The sequence below is a fragment of the Zalophus californianus genome, chromosome 11, assembly GCF_009762305.2.
Source record: "Zalophus californianus isolate mZalCal1 chromosome 11, mZalCal1.pri.v2, whole genome shotgun sequence".
Lineage (NCBI taxonomy): Eukaryota > Metazoa > Chordata > Mammalia > Carnivora > Otariidae > Zalophus > Zalophus californianus.
In genome coordinates, this window is record NC_045605.1 from 54,959,742 (window position 1) to 54,984,514 (window position 24,773).

Genomic DNA, 24,773 nt, shown 5'->3' on the forward strand with positions numbered 1-24,773 from the left:
ACCACTCCAGCAACCCTCAGTTTGTTTCCTGAGATTAAGAATTCCTCATATCAGTGAGGTCATATGATACATGTCTTTCTCTGATTGACTTATTTCACTCAGCATAACACCCTCCAGTTCCATCCATGTCGTTGCAAATCCTCTGCCCATTTTTTAACTGGATTCTTTATTTGCTGTTGAATTGTAGGAGTTCTTTATGTATTTTGAGTATTTTTTTTTGAATGACATCAATTTTTTACTTTAAAACTTCTTCTCATTTACTTAAAATCAGTAGTTCTCAATGTTTTAGACCATCAAGATTCCTGTTATTCAAGCAGTAACTGAATTTTTCCCATCTGGAGAATTTCTTTCCGACATTCTTATCTTTTGTTCTGCTCCTAAGTTGACTTTTATACTAACAAGCCTTGCTTCTCAAATGGAGGCACATGGTGGTAATGTCATTGAGGCTGTTATACTCTGAAACACCACATGCAATTCCTGGCAGACCAAGGAGGTGGGGGATAAATAAACGTGGAATATGCACAAATCAGTCCACTTCCTAAGTTTCATGCAGTTTTTATGTCCTATCTTTATGAATTCCAAAAACCTGAATTTTGACAGACTGACTGACAGGACATTACAAAGGGCTCATGGCACCTACTCTTCTTTTCTTTTCATGTTGTCTCTTGCCTGCTGGGCTTTGGTAAGGATAAACCACTAGAGGTTTGCTGGGTCACAGAGGCTTGGGATGTTAAAGTGCCCGAGTTCATGCAAGCTTGGAGTATATCTGTTACTGTTAAGGATCATCTGTAAACCACGCAGACTTCGAGGGTGAAAGGGTATTCTGTTTTTCACCAGTCTATTATAGAATACATCAAGAAGAGAGTAATATTCTTCAAGCATCAATACTGGTTGCAATTCCTCGATATAAACCACTTGTATACCTCCGAGGAGGTAGCTTATTTGGTCTTCTAAAAGCATCAGCCTCCTCTGAAGGTCAAAATAACTTGGTAACCTTTCAAAAAGTTTTGTCCAGTGATGATGGACATCCATTGTTCCTAGCATCACATGGCCCACTGCACTCATTCCGGATCAGTCTGTAAATATTATTGTACATCCTTTTGCATTTTTAAGTGTTTCCAAGTTGTGCTGTGCTAAGCGGCCTAAACGATGAAGCTGGTTACAGCGATGGGCGATGCCCCAGCTCCTCTGCCACCTGATGTCTGAGAGCTGCAGCTGCTGAGACAGATCATCTTTTAAACGATCTAGTTCTCTTCTAAGTGGCAAACTGTTCCTCAGTTTTTTAATTGCACTTTTCCCATTGTTATCTAGCCAGGATAGTTCCGGCCAGCGTCTGCCGCATGGGACCCCTCGGACCTGCTCCTGTATTTTAAGTATTAATCAGATACATGATTTGCAAATATTTTCTTTATTTTGGTGGTTTGCCTTTTCATTTTGTTGATGGTTTCCTTTGCTTTGCAGAAGCTTTTTATTTTGATGTAGTCCCACTTGTTTATTTTTAAAATCTTTTAGGTCTGTTTTCACTATGATTTAGATTTATTTTTATTTTATTTTATTAATTTATTTTTCACTATGACTTATTTTTAAAGTTCTTGTGCTTTTATTTTATCTTCCTGTCTTCTGCCTTCCTCCTTCCTACTTGTCCTCTCTCCCATGAGTACCAGTGGGGTATCATATTTTAGTTTGATTTTCCTGGGCTTTCTGTATTAAAAAAAATTATTAGGAAATGATTATAGATTCACAGGAAGTGGAAAAGAAATGTACAGGGAGGTCCCATGCACACTTTACCCAGCTTCATGCGATAGTAGCATCTTGTAAAACTATTGCATAATGTTAAAACCAGAAAATTGACATTGGCAGAATACGTGGAGCTTATTCAGATTTCATTGGATTGACTTTTAAAATAGCAAATTATTACATTTGATAAGCAACAGTTATGATCACAGTAAAGGTTGAAATTCACTTTTGTGTCTATTTTGGCATGGGTCTGTGTATATTCATGTGTACACACACACAGACATGAATACACAGACATGACTTTTACTGGTCTTGGTTTGGCCATCTAGCACCTCACCCAGTGCAGGAACAACTGAAGACAGCCATCATGTGCATGTGTGTGTGTGTGAGAGAGAAAGAGAGAACAAACTCTGGCTCTACCTATTTCATGAGACTGTTTTGAGGAACAAATGGGAGAATCTCATGTAAATATTGTTCATAAACTATAAAATAATAAAAAGTATTATATTGTAGTAGACTTCTAATGTCTCAGTAGTGTTCACAGAAATTAAGGGGGAGCATACTTAACTGTATAAGGAGGGGTGCATGTGTTGGGGGGGTTAGTATATAGCAGTCTCAGCAAAATCCCATCCAAAGACATAGAATCACAAAGTCAGAGAGATCTTGGAGCCAACTGTTCCAATTCTCCACACTGTACACATATTTTAAAATATTCTTTCCAGGTGGCCTTGATTCTAATCTCTGATTAAAACTTCAAGTGGTGGGCACATACTGTGTTATATTTCAGCCTTTCCATACTTAGAGAGCTCTAAATGTTTAAGAGCTCTTTATTATAATAAGCTGAAGTCTGCTTTCCCTCTGACTTTTACTGGTCTTGGTTTGGCCATCTGGCACCTCACCCAGAGCAGGACAACTGAAGACAGCCATCATTCCCCTAAATATTCTCTTCTCTATCTTAAACAACTCAAGCATTTAACATGTTCATCATATACAAGACTGTTCATCTCTGGGTGAGCTTATTGTTCTTCACAAGAATGGAACCAGGATTGGAGCATAATGGGATGTGAACTGGACCAATCCCCTTCCATGTCTGTATACAATACTTGTATTAATAGCCCCTATGCTCATATTAACACATTTTCCCTCACCTTGCCTCATATTCCTTTTTCTTGTCTATCCATTGAGGGTTTTTTTGTTTGTTTGTTTTATTGATGTGTAGGTGACACACATTAGTTTCATGTGATTCAACAGCTCTGTATGCTGTGCGCATCACAAGTATAGCTACCATCCGTCACCATACAATGCTATTGCAGTACCATTGACTGTATTCCCTATGCTATAACTTCTGTGTACCTTATCATGTACCTGTTGGTCTGTATGTCTTTTTTGGAAGCATGTCTGTTTAGATCCTCTGCCCATTTCTAATTGGATTATTTATTTGCTATTGAATTGTATGAGTTCTTTATGTATATTGTTATTAACCACTTACTCAGATATATGTTTTGCAAATATTTTCTCCCTTTTGGTAGGTTTCCTTTTCATTTTGTTGATGGTTTCCTTCCTTTGCTGGGCAGAAGCTTTTAGTTTAAGGTAGTCCTACTTATTTGTTTTGTCGCCTTTGCTTTTGGTGTCACATCCAAAAAAATTGTCAACAAGAGGGATGTCAAGGAACTTACTGCTTATATTTTCTTCCAGGAGTTTATGATTTCATGTTTTACATTCAAATCTTTCATAATCCATTTTGAGTTGACTTTTGTATATGGTATAACATAGTGGTACAGTTTCATTCTTTTGCATGTGGCTATCCAGTTTATTGAGGAGACTGCCCTTTCTCCATTGTATATTCTTGGTTTTTGTTTTCTTTGCCATAAATTAATTGACCATATATGCACATGGGCTCTTTATTCTGTTTCATTGATCTATTTTTAGATCTGTTTTTATTTTATTTTTATTTATTTATTTTTTAAAGATTTATTTATTTATTTGAGAGAGAGAGCAGAGCGCAAGAGAGCACACACGAGCAGGGGTGCGGGGGTGAAGAGCAGAGGGAGAGGGAGAAACAGACTTCCTGCTAAGCAGGGAGCTGGAGGTGGGGCTCAATCCCAGGACTCTGGGATCGTGACTTGAGCCGAAGGCAGACACTTGACCGACTGAGCCACCCAGGCACCCTATGTGTCTGTTTTTAATGCTAGTACCATACTGATTTGATTACTATGGATTTGTAAACAATCTGAAATCAGGGAGTGTGATGCCTCCAGCTTTGTTCTTTTTCCATATTGCTTTGGCTATTCAAGGTCTTTTGTAGTTCCATGAAAATTTTAAGATTATTTGTTCTATTTCTGTGAAAAATGCTTTTGGAATTTGGATAGGGATTGAACTGAATCTACAGATGGCTTGTGTAATATGGAAATTTTAATAATATTCTTTAATATTCTTCATGAATGTGGGATATCTTTCCACATATTTGTGTCTTCAATTTCTTTCCTCAGTGTCTTATATTTTTTGGTTATAGATCTTTCACCTCCTTGGTTAAATTTATTCCTAGGTATTTTATTGCTATTGATGCTAATGTAAGTGGAATTTTTTTCTTTACTTCTTTTTCAGATAATTCATTATTAGTGTACAGTAATGCTATTGAGTTTTGTGTGTTGATTTTGTCTCCTGCAACTTAACTGAATTTGCTGATTAGATTTAACTGTTTTTTGGTGGTGTCTTTAGGATTTTCTGTATAAAATCATGTAATCTGCAAATGGAGGCAATCATACTTCTTCTTTTCCAATTCTGATGCCTTTTATTTATTTATTTTTTCTTGCCTGATTGCTCTGGCTAGGACTTCCAATACTATGTTAAATAGGAGTGGTGAGATTAATTTTGTTAATCTTTTTTGCTATTTGCCTGCTCTCTGTTTTACTCATTTACCAAATAAATTGGCCCATGAATGAAGGGAAGGCCTTGCAGAAGGACCTTGCTACACAACCAAAAGTATATACTGTCAGTCTTCCTCCTAGTTTCCCCCACCCCCAAAGAATCTCTGGTCGTTTACCAAGGTGGTTGTGCATGGGGTTGTACTTTGGGGGGAATTAATGTACAATGACACTGAAGTGATAGGAATTTCTGGAGATGTTGAAAACACCACGGTGACTCACTAGTCAGAATAAGGCTTTCAGATGATAGGTAATGGATGGCACTTTGGCTCAAGTCCATCTCTACAATGGGTCTAGTGGGTCCCCAAACACACTTTGTGGTTATTTCTCTAGTTCTGGAATGTATAGTTGGAATAAACATACTCAGAAGCAAGCAGAATTCTCACTTAATACTCTCATCATCAATTAGAAGTTGTATGTATGAGTGCATTCCCACAGGTTCTAATGCCATAAGTAAGTTTCATGGGCAGTTTTCCATTGCTGCTATAGCAAATTACTACAAATTGAGTGGCCTAAAACAATACGCATTTATTATCTCAGTTCTATAGGTCAGAAGTCAGGCATACTCAGCTGGGTACTATGCTTAGGATCTCATAATGCTGAAATCAGGGTGCCAGCTGGCCTGATCTTTTATCTGTAGTCTCTGGGTGAGAATGCACTTCTCGGTTTATTCAATTGTTGGCAGAATCCATGTATTTCTGGTTGTAGGAATGAAGAGCCCTTCCTTTGGTGGTTGTCAGATGAAAGTTGTTCTCACCTGCTAGAAGCCAGTGCATTCTTTAGCTTGTGGCCTTCTCTGTCTTCAGAGCTAGCAACTGGGTGTCAAGTCCTTCTCACACTGCAAATTTCTCTGAGTTCTTTTTCATCTCTCTGACTTCCTCTTCTGATTTTAAGAGTTCATGTGATTATACTGGATTGACCCAGATAATCCAGGTTAATCTCCCTACTTTAAAGTCAGCTGATTAGTAACCTTAATTACATTTGCAAAGTTCCTTTTACCATCTAAAATACCATTATTACTGGTGTGACACCAGAGGACAAAGGTCATGGATGCCAGAATTCCGCTTGTCCATCCCTCTCTCCCTCCCTTGTTTCTTCCCCTCATATATATATATTTTTTCTCTTCTTCCATTCTTCTACCATTCAAAATAGGATATGTTAATAGTAGTTAACCATATATATCGGTACTTAAATTAGAGGTATAACCATCACCCATTGGTGAGAACTCTAACCTCTTTTGGAGAGAAGACTGATGTATTTTTAGTTGTATGAGAGATAATTGCATCATGTTAGACAGAAAATAAGGGTAGTTAGTAGAGGTGTGCATGGATACCAAGTTGACCTTGAGTGGACTGGGATAGTGTACTTTCTGGGCCAGCTAAACTAAAACTACATTTCTGAGAATTCCATTCCCAATATAAGATTGAGTTAGGATTAGTCACAAGAGAAATTTGCATAAAATTTGGATGTGGGAAGTGAATCAGCAGCCACTGTTTTATACTCTGAAGGTCAGCGATGTGCCCAGGCATTATGGCAGCCTTCATGCAATGTCAGTATCTGATAGTTCATTAGTTGGCATGGAGTGGCACCTCAGCCCACATACTCCCTGACCTTGCCAGATCTTTTTTAGTTTCTTCATGTTCTAGGCCACAGTAATGAAAGGCGCCAACTTTTCTACATGTCACTCTTATCATCACAGTTGGAGGCAGTTGTTAAACTTAACATTTATTATGTGGAGCACAGAATGCTGGATGATGAGTCAAGGCAACAATAGTGGTGGGTGGTGGTTCAGCAGCAGACCACCAGAGAAATCAAAAGAGAAGTTTATTACTTATAAGTACTGGAGGAAGTACATGGCACACTTCAAAGGGGCACACAGAAAGTCAAGGCAGAAAGAGAGGCAGGACCTGGGGCACACGCCTTTTTTAGGGTCCTTGAGTGGAGTGTTTTGGGATTCCTGGGCTAGGGCCAAATTGATCAAACTAAAAGAGCAGGAATTTGGTAAGCGCCATGAGAGTCTTATCTAAGGGGCATATAAGGCATACAGGCACTAGGAAGCAGAGGAAACTTGATCCCAAGGGCTGTTGGGAGAGACCTATGAGGAACTTACATTTGCTTGTGACTTTGTGGGATGCTCTATAGGGCATGTACTTCCCTAAGGGAGCCTGTGTCAGTTTAAGGTCCCTGCAGGCCACTTGGCCAAACAAAATGGATGTTGAGGCAGCAATACCGTGGACTAGCTTAGCTAAATGCTTGACATTGTGATAGACAGACACATGTTCCATTGTCTCTGTGTCTCCTCACGGGTTCCAGTCCGTCCTCATGTGTTTCAGTTTGTCTCTGTGGGTTCCAGTTGCTCATTATGGGTTTTAGTTCTCTCATGTGTCATGTCCAGTTTTCCTTCCCAACTGCTGGCCTGACTTCTAGCAACTTTAGGCCAAATATCAGAACGGATGTAACAGCCTTATATAGCCTTCTCTAATAGCTTCTATAATAGCATAAGGTCTAATCCCTACAATAAATTATTTCCTGACTGATCCCAGAGCAATAAAATATTTTAATCATTTTGGAAAAGTTCTCAGCCACTGTCTTTTCAAATACTGTTTTTACCCCATTTTTTATCATCTCTACTTTTGGAACTTTAATTTTATGTGTATTAGAACTTCTTTACCCCCAGGTGCCTTAATCTTCTGTATTTTTTGTGTATTTTTTCATGTGTCTCTGTTTCATTCTTGATATATTTTTCTGACCTAACTTTTGTTTAACATATTCTTTTATTTATTTATTTATTTATTTTAAAGATTTTATTTGTTTGACTTTGACAGAGAAAGACACAGTGAGAAAGGAAACATAAGCAGGGGGAGTGGGAGAGGGAGAAGCAGTCTCCTGGCTGAGCAGGGAGCCTGATGCGGGGCTCGATCCCAGGACCCTGGGATCATGACCTCAGCCGAAGGCAGATGCTTAACCACTGAGCCACCCAGGCGCCCCATAACATATTCTTTTATTTTTTTAATTGGTCTCCTTTTAAATAGTTCTCTACTGAAATTCTAGTCTAAACATTTTAAGGATATTTATTTAGAAGTGTGTGTCTGATATTTTTCTTACCTATATTTGCTGAAGATCTTTTTATGTTGTCCTCCCTCCCTCCCTTCTTCCTTCCCCTTTTAAGTAGGTTCCATGCCCAGCATAGAGCCCAACACAGGGCTTGAACTCACAACCCTGAGACTAACACCTGAGCTGAGATCAAGAGTTGGACACTTAACTGACTGAGCCACCCAGGTGCCCCTGTTGTCCTTTCTTTAGGCATTCACTAATGTGGTCTCCTCTCTTGGCGTGCCCGATTGTTTTGCTTGAGTGCCAGACATTGTTTATAAAAAGTTCGTATAGGTAATTTGAGGCCTTGAATTACATTATTTACTCTCAGTTACTCTCACAAGTAACTAGGTTTATTAGCAAATCCTATTCACCTTAGTTCAGTTTGATGTACTTAAATGGTTCAAAGCTAGAATTCAGTTCCCCAAAAGCAGTGTATTTCTGGATTGTGTTTATTCCTAGGATGTAGCCTTGGAAGGTCCCAAATCAAAGTGTATATATAGTGTTTATCAGATTACCCTTCTCACTTTTTTTGTCCTCCTAACCCTGCAAGATACGGGAAGCCCTCCTTTTTATCCCAGTCACTTCTAGAGAAAAATCATTCAAATGCCAAGTTATGTCTGTTGATTTCCTCTCTTATTTGGATCTTGGTTCCATAGTTCTTCACTGTTTATTGGCTCCCTGATGCCTTCATTTAGATTTTAAGGAACATATCCAGCTTTTTTAGTTGTTGTCACCTTTAGCTAGAGAGAGGTAGAGCAGAATTTTTGATGGGGTAGCTGTCACTTTCCTTCTTCTCTGCCCCCCCAACCCCGCGTGTATTGGGGGGTTAAACTTGTCTCCCTATTCCTTATGTTATATGAAAGTCCTCAGTGGCTCACCATGATGTGCCTTTTTTTGTTTCCTCAGAATTACTGTCAGTTGACAATTGGTGGTACTAATATAATTGAGGTATATAAGATATGTATTCGAGGAGATGCAAGAAGGCTGCATTGTGCAGCTATGGGAAAGCAGGGATGGGGTCCTGGAAGATTTCTTTAAGCATTAGTGCAGTGAATGTGGATTTAGACAAAGTTGCACTGACTAGGCTTCCTAACAGGCTTTCTCTATTGAATGATAGAGAAAAGGGGGATGTGATTATGGTGCTGGGGTATATAAAACAAATGACCTGGAGTAGAGAGAAAGCTGCTTGAAAATACTAAGTCATAAGAAGCCTAAATTGGACAATCCATGTAGAGTGAGCCTACTGCATATTCATCAGCAACTGTATATTCCCAGATTAAAGGAGTGATGGCCAAGAAAGACTTGCTTTTTTAATTCCCACAGATGTGTAGTCAGTCACTTAAGCTAACTCCTTTTCATTCTTCTCACTCCCTTTTGTTATCTACCCCCTGCCCCAAACCACCACCAAGAGTACGTACAGATGAATGGGACAGGAAGAAGTAGAAAAGGGAGAGAGGAAAAAAAAATCACAGCTCTTCCTTTGCCTGAAGTTCATAGCAGGTGGATGAGAACTTCACTTGAGTTTGGTGAGAGAGTTTTGAGCTGAACTAAACTAATAATAATATTTACATGTGATTGAATATACAAAAGAAGGTTGAAAGGAAGTGGGGAAAAATCTAATGTGGCTAGAGAAATGATTAGAAAAGATAGAGGCACCATTAAATGGCAAACTTTAGCTTTCCATTCTCACTTGAAAGCAAAGCAAATATTTCTTGGTTAAGCTGTTCTATTAATCCTTTGGCTGTATCTAGACTGATATTAAGTCCATCTCTCATTTTCTTTCAAGAACTTTGATTGTTTTGATTGTCCCTGTTCTTGTATTAAAACATCATATTCTTGGAGCCCCTGGCTGGCTTAGTCAGTAGAACATGCGACTCTTGATCTCGGGGTTGTAAATTCAATTCCCATGTTGGGTGTAGAGATTACTTAAAATAAAATCTTAAAAGAAAGGAAAAAACATATTCTTGTTACATGGATATTAGTCCTCCCTTTATTTCTCTAAAATTCTGAAATATATTTGTTTTGTGATTCTTTTCTGATTGCTCTATTGCTCTATTTTTCTATTTGTCAGCTTTATTGGATTCATTTGTTGACATTTGATGATTTCTGATTTCTGGTCGTAAGCTCATCTACAGAATACTGTTCCCAGTGTCTTGATTTGTGATAGTTCTCGATATGGTGACTGCTTGTCTGTTTGTTTCTTCTGGGTGTGTCTTACAGCCCCTGACCAAAGAGAATTTCCTTTGTTATTTTGAATGTGGTTATATGTTCATTATTCTATATTTTATATTATTAAAATATGATTTCTCCAGGTTTTACATTGAGAGAAGTTAATTTCTGTTATCTGGAAATGAGTGTAAATTATTTGACATATAATATCTAGACCAAGTATAACATTGTTTCTCTTAGCGAATCATTAGCAGGTTTCTCTCATAACCACTTTCAGAACAGAACACATTTGAAATGTTTTTATTTTATTTTTTTAAAGATTTTATTTATTTATTTGACAGAGACATAGCAAGAGAGGGAACACAAGCAAGGGGAGTAGGAGAGGGAGAAGCAGGCTTCCCGCTGAGCCGGGAGCCCGATGCGGGGTTCGGTCCCAGGACCCTGGGATTATGACCTGAGCCGAAGGCAGACACTTAAGGACTGAGCCACCCAGGCACCCCTGAACTGTTTTTAAAAGACCCAAATCTCTTAGTTCTAGCATAGCGCATTTAATATGGTAGCTAATTACAATTATATTAGAAAATATACGTGCAAAAGGACAAAGAACCTGCCAAAATGGAAAATACTAATTTTATTAAGGTGGTGAACTTAGGGATGACTTTTTCTCTTTTGACTTTCCAGAATTTCTGTATTATTATATTATTTTTTAAAAGAGGTCATAATTTTTGAGTATATATTCTAAATAACTTTAAAAAATCCTACCATTAATACAGACCCCCAATAAAGTACCCAGTTGCCTCTAGGATAAAGTTAAAACTTCTCAACTAAATATCTCCAAAGCTCTTCACAGATTTGTTCTCAGATTGCTTCTCTTATCTCCTTCCATTTTCTTATGCTTCATTTAGTCCAGTCTTGTTCCTCACCCTTGACGCAGACTACTAATTTCTGCTATGTTTTAAGGATTGAAACACATTTTTGCAGGGTCATTTCTCTAGGTACAGGATACTGGTTCTTTTGGTCCATTGTTTTGCTGAGTTTATTTGGGATCCTGGCTGCCTACTGTACATTGCTGGTGGTGAGTAATATTTCATTGCAGTTGGTGAGTAATGTTTTGCATTTCTCTTACTCCTTTCTGAGTAGCCTCGTGAAGTGCTTCTGTCTGGGATAGTATCCAATAGGTGCTGAGAACTTTCATAAACTAAGATCACTCTTGTCTTAGCAGAGTTGGGGTTTACATCAGCTACTTGAATCTTAGGCACAAAGGATGGATGAAGGAAAGAAAGGCTTGTGCCATTAGAGGATCTGTCTTACAACCTTCCCTTTTAAAGGGTGGCAGAACATCCTTTTACTAATCTTGTTTCATAGCCTATTTTATGGTTCAATGTTGTTATTTTAAACACTCCAGATTCACTTTAGCAGTACCTTTACATATTGAACTACCTCATTTCATATCCTGTGTCCTGAGAATCAGTCTTTCTGGGTCTTACAAATTAGCTAGTTTTTCAAACCTAGACTAATGTGCAAATGCACGTTAGTCCTCTAGTCCAGGTGCAGAGTACATTTTATCAAGTCTTTTGGCAAATAGTGACCCTGTCTCTGTTGCCTGACATAGTAGTGTAGTGTGGTCTGAGAAATTCAGGCCAAGCAAGAGCAGTCTGTAGAAGTGGAAAGCTATGGGAGGATAACTGTCAGGTAATGGGAGTTTTTCAGTGCCCACTTATCCATAGGACATATATATCTTTCTCTGATTTCACAATTCCCTGTCCTTACTGATTTCCTTTCTGATACAGAAAACCCCAACCCACCAAATCCATTGCCATTTGCATTTTTTCAACAAAATTTATTAATCACTGTATGAGTGCTAAGTACTGAGTATACAGTGACCAACAAAACATGCAGTTTTTATTTTCATGCAGGGCACTTCAAAGAGATAGGTATGAGATGTAAAGTTACAAGTGTCTTAATTCAATGAGTTTTAACTCTAGTAGGACAACTAACTCACAGACAAAAATAACTAACACAGGCAGAACATTATACTGTCATTAGAGAAGCCTTAAAAAAGTTCTGTATGGTTTCTGAGAAGAAGAAGTGACTTTCAGCCAAGAAGATTAAGTAAGACTTCTTGGAAGAGATGGCACTGATGTGTGATCTTGAAGGGATGGTAGATTTGGACATGTGTATATGGGGATGAGGGAAGAACATTCCAGGCTGTGGGAACATTATGACAAAGGTGGCGAGACAAAAATATGGAGTGTGGCTAGATAACAGGGCAGGGTCAGTTCTCTTAGCATGTAGGGCATAATGAAGAATAATGGGGAACATAGCTAAAAAGATAGGCTTGTGACAGATTTTGGAAGGTCTGGAAATAAGGCTAAGACATTTGGCATAAATCAGATTTCTATTTTAGGAAAACCATCCTGGAAATTGTGGTGTGAAGGGTGGCTATAGGCAGGGAGGCTGGTTAGAAACTTTTCTTCTTAATGGGGAAAATGCAGATGAAGGATGTGCTCTGGGCCAAACTCTGGCCACTGACTTGTACTGCTTTTATACACAGTGAACAGGAAATGGTATAGCTAGCTTCTAAGGTGGGAATGAGTTCTAGTGTCCAACAAGGCAATATATTATAACTACAACAAAGTTTCTACTCTACCCTACTTCTTTTTGGATACATACAGTGGCAACAACAGTGCACAAAGAGGAAAACCTGAGTTCTATTTCTATTGTTAGGTTACTTCGTAACCTTGGTCAAGTCATATAACCCTTTGAGCCTCCATTTCTTTTCTTTCAAATAAGAATGATAATATCTAATAAAATGGTATTTTATGGGGCTGGATAAAGAACAAATGAAATCAGATACATAAAATTATTTTGATAAAAAGATTAAGAGCTTTATACATTCCAACTCTCATTAATATCCTGAGCATCTAAGGGTTCTGATTTTGTTTAGATTCAAATCTAATTAAGATTTATTGACTAAATATCAGGTTAACAACAGTAGTTAACAGTTGTAACAATGGCACCGATTCCTCAAGAAAGAGCTTTTAAATAACCCATTGGAAGGGCTGGCCTCTGCCCTCTTTTCTCTCACAGGTGTGTCTTAAGTAATACCATGAATACAGTTCATCACGGGGAAAAGAAATTGGTGGGAACTCAGGAAGGATATCAGTGTGGTGATTGTCATGAGATTCCAGAGACAAGAATAATTCTTCCTGGGGGTGCTGGTGAGCGTTACAAATAGAAGGTGACATTTGAACTGCCTTTGAAGAAGCATCAGGGGCATGGGGAGGGAGAGCTTTTCAGACAGGGGAGCAGCATGGCAAACTACCAGAGGCTGCAAAGTGCAGGTATAGCAAGAAGTGAATGTAGTGCTAGACTGTGAAAGGAATTTTGAGCTACAGAACAGTGCTTTGCCTAGCAACTTGGTGATTTCAAAATAACCTCCTTTTTCTTCTTTGCTTTTCCAGGTACTTGCATTTTTGTTGGTTTGGGAAGGGTATGAACCAAACCTGCACTGGTGTCATAAGGTAGGACACTGAACCTTTGTAGGAGATCTTGGGCCAGGACTGAATGTGCCTCTTAGGCACTCAGTGTTAAGTAGAGTCACCCTTTCTTTCATTGTTCCCCTTAGAAAGAAGAGATCTGTTTACACTGTTTTAACGGAAATAATTAAATTTCTAACAGATATAACTGATTTACTGAAGGAGCTGAACTCAAACTTTATTTTTTTTTCACCACTCCTTGTTAAACTCACTCTGTGACTCTGTTCTTCCCATCACATCTTAGGCAAACTCCATTACTTTCTCAGTCCCTTATAATCATAAGAACATTCTCATTTCAGTCATTAAAAATTTCAGTTCATTGTAATAACCCAAACTTCAACATTATAAGATTTTTTCCTCTCCTTATTTGGACTTAACCCAGGCCGGGAAGCCTGCAGTGCTAGCGAGAGCATGATGGTCCTTTTACCTCTCTTTTCAACAGAAGAGGGCACAGGGGAGAAGGAGATAGAATAAACGAACAGAATTGCACAAAGAGGGGTTAGAGGGTCATCTGGGCTGATGCTGTCAGGGCCAGATCAATGTGCAGTTGTTGGCTTTTTATCCGACGGGCTTTTTCTGTGTGTGTTTTCAGAGACCCTTCTGCTGAGAACCTTGACTACACCTTTCTTGGTGGAGTCAGTGTCTGTCTTCCTATACACCTGGAAATTTCTTGAGGTCTTTTTAACCTTCCCTTAGTTTGGACCCCCCCCTTTTTTAAAGATTTTATTTATTTATTTGACAGAGAGAGAGACAGCGAGAGAGGGAACACAAGCAGGGGGAGTGGGAGAGGGAGAAGCAGGCTTCCCACGGAGCAGGGAGCCCGATGCGGGGCTCAATCCCAGGACCCTGGGATCATGACCTGAGCCAAAGGCAGACACTTAATGACTGAGCCACCCAGGCGCCCCTAGTTTGGAACCCTTTAAAATGAGTCCAGAATAGTGTGTCTCAAAGGATCTGAATCTGTTCCACAGAAAACATCTTTGCCCCCAACATCTGTGGACATGCAGCTCATTTCCAACATAGCCTCCCTCATTTTGTTCTGCCATGGGCTTGAGCAGCTCCAGCCAAAGCCTCTTGCCTTTCTATAGACTTTTTTCAGTCATGGTTTGATACCATATTTTGTTTTTCCTTAAACCCAGGAACATATCAAACTCTGAGTAGTCCCCTTAAATTTCCTCTTTCTCAAATGAAAAGTATGAACTGGAAATGTAAATTTAAGAGTTATTAGAATAGATCAAAATTGAAATCATAAGATCTTACAGGGAAAGAATGTAGATTGAGAAGTGAAAAAATAGGCCTTATTGAGATCACCATCTGTTTTGGAGTTGGGACACCATGATCATGTGGTCACTACCAAGAGTCATATGAAATCTAAAAAAAACCCAGATGAATAGACAAAAAGCAAAATCAGACCGATAAATACAAAGAACAAACTGATGGTTGCAGGGGGGTGGGGGTAGGGGGCGTTGGGTAAAATGGGTGAAGGGGAGCATGAGATACAGGCTTCCACTTAAGGAATGAATAAGTCACAGGAATAAAAGGTACAGCATAGGGAATATAGTCCGTGGTATTCTAATAGTGTTGCATGGTGACAGATGGTAGTTACACTTGGGTGAGCATAGTGTAACATAGAGAGTTGTAGAAAATGAAAATGCTAATTTGAAAAGATATATGAACCCCTGTGTTTATCGCAGCATTATTTACAGTAGCTAACATATGGAAGCAGCCCATGTCCATCAATAGATGAATGGATAAAGATGTGGTATACATATGTAATGGGATATTACTCAGCCATAAAAAATGTGATCTTGATATTTGCAACAATGTGGATGAGCCTAAAGGATATTTGCTAAGTGAAATAAGTCAGAGAAAGACAAATACCATATGATTTCACTTGTATGTGGACTCTAAAAAACAAAACAAATGAACAAACAAAAAGCAGAAACAGACCTATAAACACAGAGAACAAACGGGTGGTTGCCAGGGGCGGGAGGGGATAAGCAAAAAGGGGGTAATGAAGTGGGGAGTGGTTAGTATAGCTTCCAGTTAAAGAATGAATAAGTTACAGAGATGAAAGATGGTATAGCATAGGGAATATTGTCAATGGTATTGTAATAGGTATGGTGATAGAAGGTAGCTTGAGGTGAGCATAACATAATATATAGATTTATGCAATCACTATGTTGTACACTTGAGACTTTTGGAACATTGGTGTGTCAACTATATTTCAATTAAAAAAAACACACTCCACATTTTAAGTCCCAAGAGCAGAATGTATCCTAATATAGAAGAGAAAAGATGTTTTTATGAGTAACTGCATTTAACAGATTCACATTTCTCCAAGAGAAAATGTTTTATATGTACCTTCTAATTGCCTGTATCCTTTGAATCATAAATAAGTTTGGTGTTCGGTAGATCATAGAATCCTATGAGATTCATGTGAGTCTGATTTGACAGTTAAACCTTTGTGTTGGGATCCTTCTGTTTTGTTAATAGGCTACTTACGATTTTTGCATCTGTGTACAAAGGAGAGATTGGCACATACAGGCATACCTTATGTCACTGTGCTTCACTTCTCTCCCTTTCCCCTCCTTATTCCCTGAGACACAACAATATTGAAATTAGACCAGTTAATAGCCCTCCAATGGCCTCTGAGTGTTCCAGGGAAAGGAAGAGTCACATCTCTCATGTTAAATCAAAAGCTAGAAATGATTAAGTTCAGTGAGGAAGGCATATCAAAAACCAAGATAGGCTGAAAGCTAGGCCTCTTGCACCAAATACATGCTGTGACTACAAAGGGAAATCCTTGAAAGAAATCAAACGTGCCATTCTGATAAACACAAGAATGATAAGAAAGCAAAACAACCTTATTGCTGATATGAAGAAAGTTTTAATGGTCTGAATAGAAAACCATACCAGCCAAAGCATTCCCTTAAGCCAAAGCCTAATCCAGAGGAAGGCCCTAACTCTCTTCAATTCTCTGAAGACTGAGAGAGGTAAGGAAGCTGCAGAGGAGAAGTCTGAAGCTAGCAGAGGTTAGTTGATGAGGTTTAAAGGAGAAAAAGCTGCCTCTGTAACATAAAAGTACAAGGCGAAGCAGCAGGTGCTGATGTAGAAGCAGCAGCAAGTTATCCAGGAGATCTGGCTAAGATCATTCATGACAGTGGCTGCGTTCAGCAAGAGATGTTCAATATAGACAAAAACAGCCTTCTATTGGAAAAAGATGCCTCTAGGACTTCCATAGCTAGAGAGATGTTTCTAGGACTTCCTAGCTTCAAAGCTTCAAAGGACAGGCTGACTCTCTTGTTAGGGGCTAATATAGTTGGTGACTTTAAGTTGAAGCTGGTGCTCATTTACCATTCCAAAAATCCTAGGGTCCTGAGGAATTACGCTAGATCTACTCTGCCCGTGCTCTATAAATGGAACAACAAAGCCTGAATGGCAGCACATCTGTTTACAACAGAGTTTACTGACTATTTTAAGCCCACTGTTGAGACCAACTGCTTAGAAAAAGAATTTCCTTTCAAAATACTGCTGCTCACTGATAATATACCTGGTCACCCAAGAGTTCTCATGGAGGTGTACAGCAAAATGAATATTGTTTTCATGCCTGCTAATACAACATCCAGTTTGCAGCCCATGGATCAAGGAGTCATTTTGACTATCAACTATTATTATTATTTAAGAAATAGATTTTGTAAGGCTATAGAGCCACAGACAGTGATTCCTCTGATGGACCTGGGCAAAGTAAATTGAAAACCTTCTGGAAGAATTCAATATTCAAGATGTCCTGAAGAACATTTGTGATTCATGGAAAGAGGTCAAAATATCAACATGAACAGGAGTTTGGAAAAAGTGGATTCCAACTCTCATGGATGACTGTGAGGGGATCAGGACTTGAGGGAGTAACTGCAGACATGGTGGAAATAGCAAGAGAACTAGAATTAGAAGTGGAGCTCAAGGATGTGACTGAACTGCCGTAGTCTTACGATAAAACGTGGATGGATGAGCAGTTACTTGTTATGGATGAGCAAAGAGAGTGGTTTCTTGAGATGGAATCTACTAGTGAAGATGCTGTAAAGATGGTTGAAACTACACAAAAGATTTAGAATATTACATAAACTCAGTTGGTTAAAGCAGTGGCAGGGTTTGAGAAGATTGACTTCAATTTTGAAAGAAGTTTTACTGGGAGTAAAACACTGTCAAACAGCATCACATGCTATAGAGAAATCATTCGTGAAAGGAAGAGTCAATCAATGCAGCAGACTTCATTGTACTCTTATTTTAAGAAATTTCCACAGCCACCCCAGCCTTCAGCAACCACCACCTGATGAATCAGCAGCCATCAACACTGAGGCAAGACCATCCACTGGCAAAAACATTATGACTCACTGAAAGCTCGGATGATGGTTAACATTTTCAGCAATAAAGTATTTTAGAACTGAGATATATACATTGTTCTTTTACTTTTTTTATTAAAATAATGTATTATTTGTTTCAGGAGTATAGGTGTGTGATTCATCAGTCTTACACAATTCACAGCACTCACCGTAGTACATACCCTCCCCAGTGTCCATCACCAAGCCACCCCATCCCTCCCACCCCCCTCCACTCCAGCAACCCTCAGTTTGTTTCCTGAGATTAAGAGTCTCTTATGGTTTGTCTCCCCCTCCAGTTTTGTCCTGTTTCATTTTTCCCTCCCTTCCCCTATGATCCTCTGTCTTGTTTCTCAAATTCCTCATATCAGTGAGATCATAAGATAATTGTCTTTCTCTGATTGGCTTATTTCACTTAGCATAATACCCTCTAGTTCCATCCATGTCATTGCAAATGGCAAGATTTCAACTTTTTGATGGCTGCATAATATTCCAGTGTGTGTGTGTGTGTGTGTGTGTGTGTGTGTGTGTGTGTGTGTGTGTGTGTGTGTGTGTGTGTATCACATCTTCTTTATCCATTCATCTTTGAAGGACATCTAGGCTCTTTCCATAGTTTGGCTATTGTGAACATTGCTGCTATAAACATTGGGGTGCATGTGCCCCTTTGGATCACTACATTTGTATCGTTGGGGTAAATACCCAGTAGTGCAATTGCTGGGTTGTAGGGTAGCTCTAATTTCAACTTTTTGAGGAGCCTCCATGCTGTTTTCCAGAGTGGCTGCACCAGCTTGCATTCTCACCAACAGTGTAGGAGGGTTCCCCTTTCTCCGCATCCTCACCAACATCTGTCGTTTGCTGACTTGTTAACTTTAGCCATTCTGACTGGTGTGAGGTGGTACTTCACTGAGGTTTTGATTTCTATTTCCCTGATGCCGAGCAATGTTGAGCACTTTTTCATGTGTCTGTTGGCCATTTGGATGTCTTCTTTGGAAAAATGTCTGTTCGTGTCTTCTGCCCATTTCTTGATTGGATCATTTGTTCTTTGGGTGTTGAATTTGATAAGTTCTTTATAGATTTTGGATACTAGCCCTTTATCTGATATGTCATTTGTAAATATCTTCTCCTATTCTGTTGGTTGTCTTTTGGTTTTGTTGGCTCTTTCCTTTGCTGTGCAAAAGCTTTTTATCTTGATGAAGCCCTGATAGTTCATTTTTGCTCTTGCGTCCCTTGCCTGTGGGATGTTTCTAGGAAAAAGTTGCTGTGGCTGAGGTCAAAGAGGTTGCTGCCTGTGTTCTCTGCAAGGATTTTGATGGATTCCTGTCTCACATTGGGGTCTTTCATCCATTTGGAGTCTATTTTTGTGTGTGGTGTAAGGAAATGGTCCAGTTTCATTCTTCTGCATGTGGCTGTCCAATTTTCCCAACACCATTTGTTGAAGAGACTGCCTTTTTTCCATTGGACATTCTTTCCTGCTTTGTCGGAGATGAGTTGACCATAGAGTTGAGGGTCCATTTCTGGGCTCTCGATTCTATTCCATTGATCTATGTGTCTGTTTTTGTGCCAGTACCAGACTGTCTTGACGATTATAGCTTTGTAGTAGAGCTTGAAGTCCAGAATTGTGATGCCACCAGCTTTGCTTTTCTCTTTCAACATTCCTCTGGCTATTTGGAGTCTTTTCGGGTTCCATACAAATTTCCATTTCTTTGAAAAAAGTTGATGATATTTTGATAGGGATTGCATTAAGTGTGTAGATTGCTCTAGGTAGCTTAGACATTTTCACAATATTTGTTCTTCCAATCCATGAGCATGGAATGTTTTCTATTTCTTTGTGTCTTCCTCAATTTCTTTCATGAGTATTCTGTGGTTTTTCTGAGGACAGATTCTTTGTCTCTTTGGTTAGATTTATTCCTAGGTATCTTACGGTTTTGGGTTCAGTTGTAAATGGGATCAACTCCTTAATTTCTCTTTCTTCTGTCTTGTTGGTATATAGAAATGCCATTGATTTCTTTTTCTTTTTATTGTTATGTTAATCAACATACATTACATCATTAGTTTTTGATGTAGTGTTTCATGATTCATTGTTTGTGTATAACACCCAGTGCTCCATGCAGAACGTGCCCTCTTTAATACCCATCACCAGGCTAACCCATCCTCCGACCCCCTTCCCCTCTAGAACCCTCAGTTTGTTTTTCAGAGTCCATCGTCTCTCATGGTTCGTCTCCCCCTCTGATTCCCTCCCTTCATTCTTCCCCGCCTGCTATCTTCTTCTTCTTCTTTTTTTTTTAACATATATTGTATTATTTGTTTCAGAAGTACAGATCTGTGATTCAACAGTCTTGCACACTTCACAGTGCTCACCATAGCACATACCCTCCCCAATGTCTATCACCCAGCCACCCCATCCCTCCCACCCCCCACCACTCCAGCAACCCTCAGTTTGTTTCCTGAGATTAAGAATTCCTCATATCAATGAGGTCATAGGATACATGTCTTTCTCTGATTGACTTATTTCGCCCAGCAAAACACCCTCCAGTTCCATCCATGTTGTTGCAAATGGCAAGATATCATTCCTTTTGATGGCTGCATAATATTCCATTGTATATATATACCACATCTTCTTTATCCATTCATCTGTCCATGGACATCTTGGCTCTTTCTACAGTTTAATGCCATTGATTTCTGTGCATTGATTTTATATCCTGCCACTTTACTGAATTCCTGTATGAGTTCTAACAGTTTTGGGGTGGAGTCTTTTGGGTTTTTCACATAAAGCATCATATCATCTGCAAAGAGTGAGAGTTTACCTTCTTTGCTGATTCAGATGCCTTTTATTTCTTTTTGTTGTCTGATTGCTGAGGCAAGGACTTCTAGTACTATGTTGAATAGCAGTGGTGATAGTGGACATCCCTGCCATGTTCCTGACCTTAGGGGAAAAGTTCTGTTTCTCCCCATTGAGAATGATATTCGCTGTGGGTTTTTCATAGATGGCTTTTATGATATTGAGGTATGTACCCTCTATGCCTATAGTCTGAAGAATTTTTTATCAAGAAAGGATGCTGTACTTTGTCAAATGCTTTTTCTGCATCTATTGAGAGGATCACATGATTCTTGTTCTTTCTTTTATTAATGTATTGTATCACATTGATTTGTGGATGTTGAGCCAACCTTGCAGCCCAGGAATAAACCCCACTTGGTCGTGGTGAATAATCCTTTTAATGTACTGTTGGATTGTATTGGCTAGTATTTTGGTGAGAATTTTTGCATCCATGTTCATCAGGGCTGTTGGTCCGTAATTCTCCTTTTTGATGGGGTCTTTGTCCATTTTGGGGATCAAGGTGATGCTGGTCTCATAAAATGAGTTTGGAAGTTTTCCTTCCATTTCTAATTTTTGGAACAGTTTCAGAAGAATAGGTATTAATTCTTCTTTAAATGTTTGGTAGAATTCCCCTGGGAAGCCATCTGGCCCTGGGCTTCTGTTTGTTGGGAGATTTTTGAATACTGCTTCAATTTCCTTAGTGGTTATGGGTCTGTTCAGGTTTTCTGTTTCTTCCTGGTTCAGTTTTGGTAGTTTATACATCTCAAAGAAAGCATCCATTTCTTCCAGATTGTCTAATTTGCTGGCATATAGTTGCTCATAATATGTTCTTATAATTTTTTGTGTTTCTGTGATGTTGGTTGTGATCTCTCCTCTTTCATTCATGATTTTATTTATTTGGATCCTTTCTCTTTTCTTTTTGATAAGTCTGGCCAAGGGTTTATCAATCTTATTAATTCTTTCAAAGAACCAGCTCCTAGTTTTGTTGATCTGTTCTACTGTTTTTTGGCTTCTATTCCATTGATTTCTGCTCTGATCTTTACTACTTCTCTTCTTCTGCTGGGTTTAGGCTTTATTTGCTGTTCTTTCTCCAGCTCCTTTAGGTATAGGGTTAGGTTGTGTATTTGAGACCTTTCTTGTTTCTTGAGAAAGGCTTGTATTGCTTTATACTTTCCTCTTAGGACCACATTTGCTGCATCCCAAAGATTTTGAACTGTAGTTATTTTCATTTGTTTTCATGAATATTTTTAAATTCTTCTTTAATTTCCTGGTTGACCCATTCATTCTTTAGTAGGATGCTCTTTAGCTTCCATGTATTTGAGTTCTTTCCGACTTTCCTCTTGTGATTGAGTTCTAGTTTCAAAGCATTGTGGTCCAAAAATATGCAGGGAATGATCCCAATCTTTTGGTACCGGTTGAGACCTGATTTGTGACCCAGGATGTGATCTATTCTGGAGAATGTTCCATGGGCACTAGAGAAGAATGTGTATTCTGTTGCTTTGGGATGGAATGTTCTGAATCTGTCTGTGAAGTCCATTTGGTCCAGTGTGTCATTTAAAGTCTTTATTTCCTTGTTGATCTTTTGCTTAGATGATCTGTCCATTTCAGTGAGGGAGGTGTTAAATTCCCCAACTATTTTTGTATTATTCTTGATGTGTTTCTTTGCTTTTGTTATTAATTGGCTGATATAATTGGCTGCTCCCATGTTAGGGGCATAGATGCTTAAAATTATTAGATCTTCTTTTTGGATAGACACTTTAAGTATGATATAGTGTCCTTCCTCATCTCTTATTATAGTCTTTGGTTTAAAATCTATGTCTGATGTAAGGATTGTCACCCCAGCTTTCTTTTGATGTCCATTAGTATGGTAAACGGTTTTCCACCACCTCACTTTCAATCTGGAGGTGTCTTTGGGTCTAAAATGAGTCTCTTGCAGACAGCATATCGATAGGTCTTGTTTTTTTATCCAATCTGATACCCTCTGTCTTTTGATTGGGGCATTTAGCCATTTACATTCAGGGTAACTTTTTTTTTTTTTTAAGATTTTATTTAGTTTTTGACAGAGAGAAACACAGCGAGAGAGGGAACACAAGCAGAGGGAGTGGGAGAGGGAGAACAGGCTTCCCGTGGAGCGGGGAGCCCAATGTGGGGATCCATCCCAGGACTCTGGGATCATGACCTGAGCTGAAGGCAGACGTTTAATGACTGAGCCACCCAGGCACTCCCAGGGTAACTATTGAAAGATATGAATTCATTGCCATTGTATTGCCTGTAAGGTGACTGTTACTGTATATTGTGTCTGTTCCTTCCTTGTTTATGTTACTTTTAGGCTCCCTCTTTGCTTAGAGGACCCCTTTCAATATTTTTTGTAGGGCCGGTTTGGTGTTTGCAAATTCTTTTAGTTTTTGTTTGTCCTGGAAGCTTTTTATCTCTCCTATTTTCAATGACAGCCTAGCTGGTTATAGTATTCTTGGCTGCATATTTTTCTCATTTAGTGCTCTGAATATATCATGCTAGTCCTTTCTGGCCTGCCAGGTCTCTGTTGCTAGGTCTGCTGCCAGTCTAATGTTTCTACTGTTGTAGGTTACAGACCTCTTGTCCTGAGCTGCTTTCAGAATTTTCTCTTTGTCTGTGAGATTTATATAAGTTTTACTATTGGATGTCGGGATGTTGACCTATTTTTATTGATTTTGAGGGGGTTCTCTATGCCTCCTGATTTTGATGCCTGTTTCCTTCCCCATATTAGGGAAGTTTTCAGCTATAATTTGCTCCAATATACCTTCTGCCCCTCTCTCTCTTTCTTTTTCTGGGATCCCAATTGTTCTAATATTGTTTTGTCTTATGGTATCACTTATCTCTTGAATTCTCCCCTCGTGATCCAGTAGTTGGATATCTTTTTTCTCAGCTTCTTTATTCTCCATCATTTGGTCTTCTATATCACTAATTCTCTCTTCTGCCTCATTTATCCTAGCAGTTAGAGCTTCCATTTTTTTTATTATGTTATGTTAATCACCATACATTACATCATTAGTTTTTGATGTAGTGTTCCATGATTCATTGCTTGCATATAACACCCAGTGCTCCACGCAGAACGTGCCCTCTTTAATACCCATCACCAGGTTAACCCTTCCTTCCACCCCTCTCCCCTCTAGAACCCTCAGTTTGTTTTTCAGAGTCCATCGTCTCTCATGGTTCTTCTCCCCCTCCGATTCCCCCCTCATCCTTCCCCTCCTGCTATCTTCTTTTTCTTCTTCTTTTTTTTTAACATAATAATGTATTATTTGCTTCAGAGGTACAGATCTGTGATTCAACAGTCGTGCACACTTCACAGTGCTCACCATAGCACATACCCTCCCCAATGTCTATCACCCAGCCACCCCATCCCTCCCACCCCCACCACTCCAGCAACCCTGATTGTTTCCTGAGATTAAGAATTCCTCATATCAGTGAGGTCATAGGATACATGTCTTTCTCTGATTGACTTATTTTGCTCAGCATAATACCCTCCAGTTCTGTCCATGTTGTTGCAAATGGCAAGATTTCATTCTTTTTGATGGCTGCATAATATTCCATTTTATATATATATACCACATCTTCTTTATCCATTCATCTGTCAATGGACATCTTGGTAGAGCCTCCATTTTTTTTTAATTTTTTTATTGTTATGTTAATCACCATATATTACATCATTAGTTTTTGGTGCAGTGTTCCATGATTCATTGTTTGTTCATAACACCCAGTGCTCCATGCAGAACGTGCCCTCCTCAATACCCATCACCAGGCTAACCCATCCCCCTACCCCCCTCCCCTCTAGAACCCTCAGTTTGTTTTTCAGAGTCCATCATCTCTCATGGTTCGTCTCCCCCTCTGACATACTCCCCTTTTCTTCCTCTCCTGTTATCTTCTTCTTTTTCTTTTTTCTTAAAATATGTTGCATTATTTGTTTCAGAAGTACAGAACTGTGATTCAACAGTCTTGCACAATTCACAGCGCTCACCGTAGCACATACCCTCCCCAATGTCTATCACCCAGCCACCCCATCCCTCCCACCCCCAACCACTCCAGTAACACTCAGTTTGTTTCCTGAGATTAAGAATTCCTCATATCAGTGAGGTCA

The 24,773-nt window shown here is 39.1% G+C and overlaps 1 protein-coding gene and 1 pseudogene across 5 annotated transcripts in view; one reads left to right on the forward strand and one right to left on the reverse strand.

Moving 5' to 3' along the window:
- GDPD4 (glycerophosphodiester phosphodiesterase domain containing 4) overlaps nucleotides 1-24,773 on the forward strand; it is a 144,827-nt gene that overhangs the window by 14,548 nt on the left and 105,506 nt on the right. For all 5 annotated transcript variants that reach the window (XR_003517535.1, XR_003517537.1, XR_003517538.1 and 2 more), the window contains exons 4-5: nucleotides 10,908-11,001; nucleotides 13,391-13,450. Coding sequence is in view for 1 of the 5 variants with exons in the window: in XM_027580376.2 (XP_027436177.2) it covers nucleotides 10,908-11,001; nucleotides 13,391-13,450 (154 nt within the window). In the remaining 4 variants the exon portion in view is untranslated. The remainder of the gene's footprint in view (nucleotides 1-10,907; nucleotides 11,002-13,390; nucleotides 13,451-24,773) is intronic.
- LOC113914366 lies at nucleotides 637-7,022 on the reverse strand (annotated as a pseudogene).